General features: G+C 36.4%; 3 protein-coding genes across 3 annotated transcripts in view; 2 read left to right on the forward strand and 1 right to left on the reverse strand.

Moving 5' to 3' along the window:
• The first annotated feature begins 279 nt into the window (after nucleotides 1-279).
• On the forward strand, nucleotides 280-4,482 carry polb (polymerase (DNA directed), beta). The gene is made up of 14 exons (XM_014011792.1): nucleotides 280-516; nucleotides 793-850; nucleotides 932-998; nucleotides 1,508-1,582; nucleotides 1,762-1,820; nucleotides 2,001-2,050; nucleotides 2,220-2,271; nucleotides 2,368-2,422; nucleotides 2,513-2,585; nucleotides 2,668-2,738; nucleotides 2,844-2,930; nucleotides 3,067-3,140; nucleotides 3,291-3,430; nucleotides 3,553-4,482. Exons 1-14 carry the CDS (start codon nucleotides 456-458, stop codon nucleotides 3,645-3,647), a joined length of 1,017 nt encoding a protein of 338 aa, XP_013867246.1. The 5' UTR covers nucleotides 280-455; the 3' UTR covers nucleotides 3,648-4,482.
• Nucleotides 4,483-5,135: 653 nt separating this feature from the next.
• Nucleotides 5,136-8,052, forward strand: dynll1 (dynein, light chain, LC8-type 1). Its single transcript, XM_014011794.1, has 3 exons — nucleotides 5,136-5,249; nucleotides 5,889-6,027; nucleotides 7,672-8,052. The coding sequence occupies exons 2-3, from the start codon at nucleotides 5,896-5,898 to the stop codon at nucleotides 7,807-7,809; spliced, it is 270 nt and encodes an 89-aa protein (XP_013867248.1). The 5' UTR covers nucleotides 5,136-5,249; nucleotides 5,889-5,895; the 3' UTR covers nucleotides 7,810-8,052.
• A 1,172-nt stretch (nucleotides 8,053-9,224) lies between these two features.
• The window catches only part of rpl6 (ribosomal protein L6), a 4,569-nt gene continuing 2,125 nt past the window's right edge, over nucleotides 9,225-11,668 (reverse strand). The window contains exons 3-6 of the mRNA XM_014011795.1: nucleotides 10,818-10,961; nucleotides 9,775-9,823; nucleotides 9,498-9,682; nucleotides 9,225-9,409 (exon numbers count right to left, since the gene is read on the reverse strand). Of these exons, the coding sequence (XP_013867249.1) occupies nucleotides 9,257-9,409; nucleotides 9,498-9,682; nucleotides 9,775-9,823; nucleotides 10,818-10,961 (531 nt within the window). The 3' untranslated portion in view covers nucleotides 9,225-9,256. The remainder of the gene's footprint in view (nucleotides 9,410-9,497; nucleotides 9,683-9,774; nucleotides 9,824-10,817; nucleotides 10,962-11,668) is intronic.

An 11,668-nucleotide genomic window follows, 5' to 3' on the forward strand; every position in this document is an offset into this window, starting at 1 on the left:
TTTTTTTTCTTTTTATTGTGGTGAGCAGCTAAGGTTACTGAAAGGCAGTAGCTGCTAAAATAATTATTTATTTAAAGCACATGCATTTGCAGTTGTTTTGTGTACTCAATAAAATGTCTGTAAAGTTAAAAAGATGAATCTCAAAATAGTAACTAATTTTGTCATAATGTTTTATGTGTGTTGTGTATTTTAAATAACTGACTGTTAAACCCTGTTATGCGCCAAAAATGGGAAATCAGTTGTATTTTTTAAAATGCCTACAATTATTGACGGGGAGGTAGTACGCATGCGCAACCTCTTACGTGGTCCGTCATTGTTTAGCGTGAGTTAGCGTTAGCTACAGTGCTAGCCAGATGCTAGCTGAAAATACAAAATAGCAAAGTTACGCTTGTAAATGAAGTAGTTTGACTTCCGAAGAACATCGAGGAGTTACCTARGCGTTGTATCGAATCACAATGAGCAAGAGAAAAGCTCCACAAGAATCCCTAAATGAGGGAATAACGGACTTTCTTGTCGGTACGTAAAGCTAAGCTAGCAGTTAGCCTGACTATTACCCTCATAATCATGTTGTTTAAAATTACACAGCTTTCAATCAGCTTTGCAAATCCAATTTATGTATGAGACATTTAGTCATGCTGTTTCTTTATTTTATATTTAAGCATTTGGTTATTCTGTACTACAGTTTGTTTTACTGGTTGGTCATTTAAATGCCTTACCTTACCTGCTCTGAGTCTGGTTTAAAACACTTAGTGTGTGAAGTCACACAAATGTTAAMGATTCTTCTACTTCTAGAGCTGGCAAACTATGAAAAAAATGTCAACAGAGCAATACACAAGTACAATGCATACAGGTGAGATCAAAGCACGTGTTTTTCACTGATATACCTTTTTTTTAATGTTACAAAGCATTTTTTTTCCTTTTCTGTAAATAGGAAAGCAGCGTCTACTATTTCCAAGTACCCCCAAAAGATTAAGAGTGGAGAAGAGGCCAAGAAACTGGTTTGTTCATTAAATTCATTTTCTGTATTTGTTGCTGCTTTTGTGACCAGCCTCTCTTGATATTCACTAGAAACCAGAAGACATCCAACTGCATCATCTCTGAGAGACAAAAACAAAGATGTCAACCCTGTTTGTTTTAATCGGGGAGGGTTGTTGTACTGATCATTATCGTTCAAWATGTCTTGATGAGTTCCTGTTTGATACTTATAGTATGTCTATGTGGACATTTACATGAATACTTTTGTGAAATTGACCATCAAACATTGGTTTATGGGAATGGTTTATGGGAAATTTTGATGTTTTAAAATGTAAACTTGAAAAAGTACTTTGATTTCTTGCTTTATACCATACTGAACTTGTTTATTCACAAACTTGTGTTTGTCTCACCCCTGATGTTTTTATGTTTATGCAGTTGTACATTTACTTACATTGCTAATAAATGTTCATCAWCAGCCACTTCTTGGAGCACTTCAGCAAACGCAGCTCTCTCATGTTTCACATCTTCACAGGATGGAGTTGGAGCTAAGATAGCAGAAAAAATCGAYGAGTTCCTTCAAACTGGCAAACTAAGAAAACTTGAGAAGGTGAGTTTTAATATTTACATTTAGCTACATGCAGGGTTTTTGTTTTGCAGCTGCAGATCTCTGACAGTAGGGGGTGCTGCAGCCTTTCAGCCCCTCTATAAAACCATCCCTGTACGAATCTGTGCAGATTGAAACTTAACTTACTGACAAATGTGTACTACCTTAATATTTCCCTCTAGATTCGAAATGACGATACTAGCTCTTCAATCAACTTTCTTACAAGAGTTACTGGAATTGGGTAYGTTATTAACCTTATACATTTACAGTTAAAGGGCTAATGTGTRCGTTTATAAAATTCCTCTGAGAACCATTTTGATTGGATATCCCAGTTCAATATGAGACCTTGAGACTCTTATTTGTTCAAAGTATTTARCTTTTTGCCCCTTACATTATATGTGTGTTGTGTTTTTGTCTTTAGCCCTGCCGCTGCCAGGAAATTCTTTGATGAAGGAGTAAAAACTCTGGATGGTTTGTATTGTGTCTAACTCATMATATATACAATACAAATCAAAGTGACGTTGATACTGAGATTCAAATTGTTGCATGTTAAATTAAAGCTGTGAAAAAAAATAGTTTTTGTATTAAACTCGGGGAGGAAATTTTTAAGTAGTTTTTGGTTTTTTTTTTTTTTTTTCAGATTTGAAAAAGATTGAGCACAAGTTAAACCACCATCAAAAGATTGGACTCAAGTAAGTTTGCTTAAAACTCGTACATTTTTTTTATATTTGAAGTTATTTCACAGTAAAGAAATAATAAAACTTAATAATTTCCTTGGTTGGATTTAGATACTTTGAGGAATTTGAGAAAAGAATCCCAAGAGCTGAAATGGAAAAGATGGAGGTAATTCCACCTTTAAACCTATCTTGTAATGCTTTTATGACAAGTTCCTTTACACACGTATTTTTTAAATTATTTATTTATTTTGTGTAGGCTCTTATTCTTGAGGAGCTGGAAAAAATTGATACAGAATATATTGGAACAATTTGTGGAAGCTACAGGAGAGGTAATCCTTACCAGTTAACGATTGTTCATTTTWAATTTACGATAGTGGCTCATCTTCTTTTAATCCCATTAATAATTTCCAGGTGCAGCATCGAGTGGTGATATTGATATTTTGCTGACACACCCAGAGTACACCTCTCAAACAGAAAAGCAGGTCAGGCTTACATTTCTGTTACTTATTTATCCTAAAATAAATAACATGGTGGTACTTAATGCCTCAGCTCTTTACAACTCATTTAGCTCTGTTTTTGTTTTCCAGCCCAAACTCCTTCATGCTGTGGTTGAGCATTTGGAATCCATTGGGTTCGTGACCGACACTCTGTCCAAAGGAGACACCAAGTTCATGGTGAGACCTCTGCATGTTTCCATTCATTACTGAGCCGACTGCTGCTGTTGTGTTTGGTAATGCAGTTACTGTAGTAACTATACACATCCTCTGTAGCACATGACTCTTCTTAGAGTCCCGGTTCTTGTTTTTCAAGGGAGTCTGCCAGCTGCAGCAAAGTGATGAGGATGAAGAGGAGGAAGAACATCTTCACAGGCGTATAGATATAAGGTTGAAATAAATCAGAAATGGCATTTCCTTCACTGTTTCAAATTATTTGCATTTCTATATTCGGCAAAAACAATATGTTTTTTTCTTTTGTTTATATTTTTATCTGTTTTTTTTACTTACAGTGTAAACATTTTTCTCCATTTTCAAAAGGTTAATTCCCAAGGACCAGTACTACTGTGGAGTCCTGTATTTTACTGGAAGTGACATCTTTAATAAAAACATGAGGACTCATGCTCTGGAGAAGGGCTTCACTCTTAATGAGTACACCATCAGACCACTCGGTGTCACTGGTAAATCCCAGACAACCACAGAGTTTGCTAAAACTTAGTGAGCTCTGCATTAATCAGACAGCAGCTGCTGGCTCATTCTTTTAGCATTAATGTATTTTTTTTTTAAATCAAATCTGTTGTAGGAGTGGCAGGGGAGCCTCTGCTGGTGGATAGTGAGAAAGACATCTTCGACTACATCCAGTACAAATACAGAGAGCCCAAGGATCGCAGCGAGTAAAGAAAATCAGCAGCTGTCCTACAAAATAGATAAAAGTTTAAAAAAATGTGTGTTAGTTTTTTGCCATTCATTCATAACACTGAGAAGAAAACTGTYCAGTTTGAAGTTTTGTTTTAGTTTTTATTTGTTACACCTTTTCCATCCATCACACTCTGGACAATGTTTTATTTCCAAAGTTCATAGTCATGCATCCTTGTACACTAACTTCAGCTTGTTTTTAAACTGTGTAACTCATGCCAACAGTAATTTATTTTACCTCACTTGCATATTTTGTTTTTAGTATACCAAAAGGGGATTGTAAACACAAAGAAGCCATTTTTTAAATTGGGATGACCTCTGTTACATTTTCTGTGTATCCTGAATGCTGAGGATATGTCATATCCTTGTTTTTATGATGATGATGGTGCTTCTTAACTTGCCATAGCTCTATAAAAGTTTTTTGTTTGTTTGATGTACAGTAATATTATTATTATTTTGTGATAGTTATTCAGTTTGGGTGCACGGATCGACAATGTTAAAATATTTGCAGCTTTTTAATAAGTGTCGCAAACAACCCAGTGGACATGTTTTTCTTCTTTAAAAAAGTCATTATTACAACACAAAGAAGCAGTTTTAAACCAGGATATCTGTTCACTGCTTTTTAGGGGGCATTTGTAAGTAGATAAAGTGAAATAAGGTGTAAGACTTGAATACTAGATTTTGATGAAGTACTTAAGTTTTGTGTTTGAATAATTGTATGTAAATGAGAATAAATTTTAAGAAAAGAAACGTGGGATTTGGTCCGTGTCAACTACAAACAATAAGTGTGAGTGAAATAAAATGGTAGAAAAAAGTACTTATTGTTTCCCACCTACTTTCAGATTCATTCACCTGTCAACACCTCAGCCAAACATCTTGTGCCATAATAAATAGTATATATAAATATGTTTAAACTATATTGGTTTTAACTAAGATTTTACTTTACTGTAAATATAGATCAATAGAAGATGTGTATGTTGTCTTTGGAAATACTTTTACAGCAATACCTAGAACATTAGGTATTGCTTTAATGATTCCCTAATTTATAGACCAAAAATAATTTAGAATAAGGGCATTTTAGACTAAAACAAACTTAAAATATGAGTATCGATTAATGTGTTGCACATAAAAAAACAATACTTTGGTCTTTGCTTTTGTATATAAGATGTACAGTGTTACAGTTCTTTTAATATAACAAAGTTTTTGTTTACACAAAATGCCAAGAAAAATACACAGAGTGAAAAACATAAATTCTGTACTTGGTGGCATCCGAAACGGTACTAAAATAAATCGCTTGTATGCTATATGCTAAATGACGCTGTAGCTAGGTTCCTCCGGCAACACTGTGTCGCAATGCATCATGGATTGAAATAAAATGCTAGCAAAAACACCAGAAAGACAGGCTCAACATGGCCAATAGCCGCGCGCTGTGCGTCAGTACTGACCAATAGGAGCACGTCGAGGCAGYAGGCTCCTACGGTTACACACCCACATTACTTTTGTGTTAACCACTTCGCGGGAGTTGTCGCTCCAGGAGCACTTATTCCATTTAAACTACTCCCATAAGATACGCCACATTTGAAGGTAAACTGTCTTTTTTTTCTTGCAGGAAAAATCGTATTTGATTATTTAAATATTGATTTACCCTATCCGTATTAAACGTTAAAACGTAGTAAACGTTGGTTTCTCTTTCTCTGTGTCTCTCTTGTGTTGCGATGAATGAGCAGTTATCCTGCTGAGCAACAGCTCGTCTGGAAAGTTGTTTTAAACAAACATATTTTCCTGCCATTCTATTTACTCTATTATAGATTTTAAAATATATTAATTTTGGAGCACGCTAAAACAAGTAAAGTATTTTATTTTATTTCCATCTGTGTGCTGTGTATTGTATTCAGTAGTCACATGATGAGGTTTTGCAGCCTGCTCTCACAGGACTCTTGTTGGTGTCTTGGGGAAAAAAAAAAAAAAAAAAAAGAGGCGATAATCATAAATGTCTTGCGTATCCATAGAAACTACGCAGAGCAGCCGTGCAGCCTGTGATGGAAGTTATGTAACAGGGCTAGAAAAGGCTAGTTCAAACATTATGTATGCGCTTTTATGTAATAATGTCGCAAACCAGCGACCGTTTGACCATTTCYACAGTAAGTCAGTTCATGATGATGATGGTTAGGATGATCAGTCTCATTGTGCATGAGTGATGAATTCCGTGTTTTGATTACTCAGGGCCAACATGTCTGACAGAAAGCCAGTGATCAAAAATGCTGACATGTCAGAGGACATGCAGCAGGACGCCGTGGAGTGTGCCACGCAGGCCCTGGAGAAGTACAACATCGAAAAAGACATTGCTGCATACATCAAGAAGGTAAAACCCTCCCTGCTGGGGAAAAAAACATGCTCACAAGGACAACTCAGCCCCATCTATTATTATCTATTCATTTTGTTGTAGTGATATGACTGTCAGTTTCAGCACTTCACCACAGTGATGTTCCATAACCATCACGCACAAATGTGTAGACGCAGTTTGAAGTAGTGGCGTAGCAGTTAGGGATGCACCGATATGAAAATTTCAGCCGATATCCATGTAATTATTGCYGTTATGTTCGATAACTGATATTTACSRATATTAAACACACAAATTGTTACACATATACGCACAAACACACTTGTCTTTTTTTGATACTATAAATAAACGACCAGACCTGACATGACTCCCTACTTCAGTTATTCCTGGCTGCGCAGCGTCAATATCACTATCATGATCAAACAGATGCCTCTCAACCAACCATCTCCCCTCCCAAAACAGAAACGCAAAACTAAAAAGTGGGAAATCAATATCGGACTGATACCGATAATTTTTTTTTATCACTACAGTAGAAAAAATAACTTAATATTAGTTTCTTAATTTCTTCATCATCAGTGATTTTTTTAAGTAAATAGAAAATAGAAAAAGAGGGAAAAACAAAGAGAAAATGTAATTAGAAAGATTGAAATAGAGATTACAAATATATTAAATATACACCAAGAAAACACAAGGCCRCACAYCCRATATCTGTCCGCTCACCTGAAAAATAAATGGATAAATAAATGGATGACATGCATACATATATACATATACCCATATATACATATACACACACACACACACACTCATATCATACCGATATTCTAAATAATGACCAATATTGGCCGATACCGATATATCATGTGCATCGTCATATTGTTAAATGTTTGATTCAATTACATCATGACTAAGCCTGTCACAATAACAATTTTTGCTGGACGATGAATTGTYTCAGAAGTTATTGTGATAAACGATAATATTGTTTGGAGACCATTTTAAAACTGTTGCCAAACGTGGGCGTCGAAAAAAACCGAAGACACTCCTCTTGATAAATTTGAAGGGGCTCCACCTAAGAGATGCAAGAGTTCACTTCTTCATGTGCTGAAGAGGGAAACACGAAGAAAACAAGACAAACAAGACTAGACAAAGGCACAATGAAAACACTGATCCTATGGTCATCATATGCATGATGTAGATCAGTGTGTCGATCATGTGAGCTGAATTGTAATCGTATGACAGACTTGRTGATATCACACATCAAATGGACATCCACACAAATCAATATCGAATCACTATAAAGCTAGTTTAAAGTACTTGGATAAATATCTAGATATTTTTACATTTTTAAAATATACTAGCATGAATGAGTTTTGGGGACTGTCTTTAGCAAAGATGGACAATGGTTAAGTTCCAGATGCCTTTCTCTCTAAATACAACAATGTGCATCTCACTTTAAAAACAAGTGCGATGCAACTGGAAGTAGGGGTGCAGAGGGGGCTGTAGTGCAGGTATATTACCTCCATTTAGTCTTGTGATCTAGCTGTCACATAATCAACAACTCAATTGTTTTTCAATTACAGTGTAGTTTTCAGGATTTAAAATGTTATTCTTAGCTGTTTGTTAGATTTAATGTTTGTTAATAAAAATGTKTTTTTTGTCTCACAGGAGTTTGATAAGAAATATAACCCAACATGGCACTGCATTGTTGGGAGGAACTTCGGCAGCTACGTAACCCACGAGACCAAGCATTTTATTTACTTCTACTTGGGTCAGGTGGCTATTCTGCTGTTCAAGTCTGGCTGAAGGAAGTTTTTTCTTCTCCTCCAATCCCAGCTGACCATACAGTACTGATGGACTCCACTAAAGGCACTTATCATTCCTTGGCAAGGGGCCTCTGCCTTTTTTTCTGTGCTGCATTCGACTTTGTTTTTGAGGATTTGAAACAATGGCCATGTTAAAGAGATGAAACACTTGTATTTATTTTTGTCTTGTTACATTAGACTCGTCAGTTTTTTATTAAAGCGTAGCTGTTAAGCTGTCGATGTTCAATGTCTACTGTGGTCATTTTGCCGAGCTGGCTTTTATCAGACAATTATTTCATTCAAAGCTGTTTTTAAATAATTTTAAGTGTTACTTGAGGTAACTTGGTTACACTGCGAGTGAATGTTTGGCATTAAATTACATCATTACCCTCAAGCATAAATATACCGAGGTCAACAACTTCAATTAACACTAAAGTGCAAAATTTATATTCTTCAGGGTAGTGAGGGAATTCATTAGAACTGAAGATGCTGCAATAATACTATTTGCTCATGTTTTATGTGGAGTTCACTCTAGATGTTCAAACATCCATCACAGGGCCACATGAGGATACATGTATGACCCATCATATCAAAATGAGGATCAAGTCAAATTTGGTCAAAATGACCTAATTATTTTCAGATTCTCGGCTTTAAAAGCTACATTTTGATACCTGGATCATTCTGATATAAGCTTATCCAGAGACATGACTTAATTTGTCTTGTTGGTTACAATAATACATTGCTGAATCTTAATTTCCTCCCTTTTTGTTGCTACTGCTCAAAAAATGCTTCAAAAATTTTTTTTTCCAGTTTTATATATTATACATTGAGGCATTAATTATAATTTGACAAAGCAATTTTTGCACACGTTTAAATCAAAACCGTTATCTGTACAYTTCTCCACATCCCACTTTTGGACTTAATCCTTCCTTTGACGTGATGGGTCACATATGGTCTCATTCTCCTAATTTACCAGTCATTTAATGTGAAAYGCTAATTTTTGAACTATGGAAGAAATGGGAGTTTCTGGAGAAAACCTAGTGTTGCTGCTGCAGGACTGGAGTGCTGACTAAAAGGTCCACCATGCAGGATTTCTAACAAAACAAATTGAGCCTACAGGCAGGGAAAGTAGACAAAGCAGAGGGTAATGAGTATAATCAGATGACTATCACAGCTAAGAGGAATACAACTAGTCTTTAAGACAATCTTACTCTTTGAGGGCTTTTATCCTGTTTTAGAAGTTCCTCTGCTTCAACACATCTGGTTTCAATTCATAGATTACCAGGTTTCTACAGAACTTGATGAGGTAATTAAATCTAGTGTTGGAGCAGGTAAACAATGTGCAGATTGTGACCCGTGTTTAAAAAGCTGTGTTGAAAGTATTGGAAAGTGTTAAAGAAAAAAAAATACTCTTGATGGCTTTAGATGTTGTTACTCTTTATTAACATTTAGAAAACCAGCTTGTGTGGGTAGACACCGTTCGTCAGGTAGAAGGTGGAGCGCAGGTATSCTTTCAGGTGAGGTTCTTTCTTAATGAGTGGCAGGAGCTGAGAATCAACAGACTTCTGGTCCTCCTTCCTCTGCTCTGTCACCTGGTACTTCTGCAGGTACAGAAAATAAACCCCGTCATTAAACCAGCAGCCCACTTTATACTGCGTCATAAATGCTTTATTCTGACATTCAGGTTACCTCTTTCTCTGTATCAAAGATCTCCCCCTCCTGGTGACGGGGCTTCTTCAGCTTCTTCTTCTTGAAGTAAGTGTCGTTCACGGTTTTGGGAATTTTTACACCAGAGATGTCGATTTTGGTGTTKGTAGCAATGACAAATTTCTGGTGGGCCCTGCGCAGGGGGACTCTGTTCACGGCAAAAGGTCCTGAAAGATAAACAGCATCATTTAAAAAATACATCAGTGTGATTACAGACGATTTTCCAGTTAAAGTTACTAAGAATAAAAGGAATCCTCACCGGTGACCAACAGGAGTCCAGTTGAGAGCTGCTTCAGGAACACCACACGCTGAAAAAACAATTAAAATCTTTTAAAAACAGCATTCTGCGTGAATGAATAGAAATTACAGCATCAGGACGTACACAGACTGTCAGCTTTGACAAGTGATGCATGCAGAAATCTTCTCATGCCATGGAGGTAGCATCAAACTAAGAAGCCTGATCTACTGGACATGCACTGTCACATTTATAGGAAGAGCTCTCCGCTTGTTAAGTTTTAGTCAAAATGCTCTTTTCAGGTCAGCTGTCATCTCCAAAGTGTGTGYGGGAACATTTCCTTCTAAAACTAACTCATCCAGAATGTGAGTGGGAGAGAGAAACAATGTCTGCTGCACCGAGGAGCTACATTACAGTTGTGTAGTAAAAACATTTTATGYAGCCCTGCTTTGTTTGCAAAAACTGTACGACACTGAGAAGTGCCAGAATGGAAAATTATACACAGCTAAGGTTTTTTGAATCAGATTTTAAAGAGCATCCTGGGCTTCTATTTTCATCTAATTTTATCTAACTGTGCTTTCACTACAAAACAAGTAGCTGTTCTTCCCAATTTTTCCAAAAATAAAACTATCTACTTTGCAGGATAAGTACAAACCACAAGCTCTGAATTYGGTTTTGCACATACAAATTATGCGTGCAGTGAATTGAATTACATTTGACATTTAAAGGACTGAAAGCCTTTGAAAACATGCATAATTCTGCTAAAAAGGGATCAGACTTTGCAGCTGTTTAATGTCATATCTTTGCAGAATTCAATGAGCCATGATTTCAGTCACTAAACTGGTTTTGAATTACATGCACAAAAAAAGCTTTGTCCTTAAAAATCACCCACAATGAAGTCATTACTTGTGTATCCGAAAAGATGCTGTGAATCTAAACCCTACAACATGGCTCTTTTTGTCCTGCTTTAAACCCTTTAACTGAATCAAAGCACAGTGAAACCTAATTTCAATTTCAGCTTTGAGTCAGTCATTTCTTCTCCTCCACATTCAGACTGTAACTCTTACCTTTCCACGGTGACGTCCAGTCAGCAGGATGAGGACAGTTCCAGGTGTGATGGAGGCACGCAGCCGCCTCTTGTGCTGGCTGAAGGGCTTCTTGCCGTGGCTCTTCAGTTTACGAGGAACATCCTCTGTAGGATAGTAGCGGGGCTAYGAGGAGAAAAGCATAAATTCATTCGTTTTCAAGTTACACTGAAACAATCATCTCAAAATGCTCCAGATTGGAGGAGTGAAAACAGACTGCAGACATACGGAGGAATGAAGCCGTAGCAGTTGACCGCACACCTCACAACAAACTTACACTATGTTGAACTCAGCATTTATCTGAAACATTTAAAGGGAAGTATTTTCTTAAAGGGATTCATGATTACTTGTAACATTAGACATTTGAGAAACATTTACTAAACTGAAAAACAAGCCTGTTAGCTTTGAAGTTAGTGCAGAGCTAACATTGTTAGCATATGTAGCTCTAATATAAAAAGCTTTGGTGTATTTTTGAGATCTTTGTTTTACAGTTTAAGTACATGTTTATCAAATAATGTCTACCGGTAATGTTGCAATTAATGGTGGATCCCTTTAAAAGCTTAGTTTCTGTATGACAAACATTAAACTTGTGGTGATTTCTGCTTGAGACAGCTGAAAATGCATCTTTTAGATGCTCCCTTCAGCAGTAACTAGATGATGGCATGCCCTTGATCTCACTTTATTCTAAGCCTCCTCTTGTCCACAATAACCTTCTGCATATCTTCACTACATTCATCAATTGTCTACTCTTTTACCTCCTAGTTGGTAACTCCATATTTAAAGAGTAACTTACCCCAAAATTAACTTTTTTTAGCTGATAAACTGTCTAGAAT

Source organism: Austrofundulus limnaeus, unplaced genomic scaffold (genome assembly GCF_001266775.1).
Source record: "Austrofundulus limnaeus strain Quisiro unplaced genomic scaffold, Austrofundulus_limnaeus-1.0 Scaffold84, whole genome shotgun sequence".
NCBI lineage: Eukaryota > Metazoa > Chordata > Actinopteri > Cyprinodontiformes > Rivulidae > Austrofundulus > Austrofundulus limnaeus.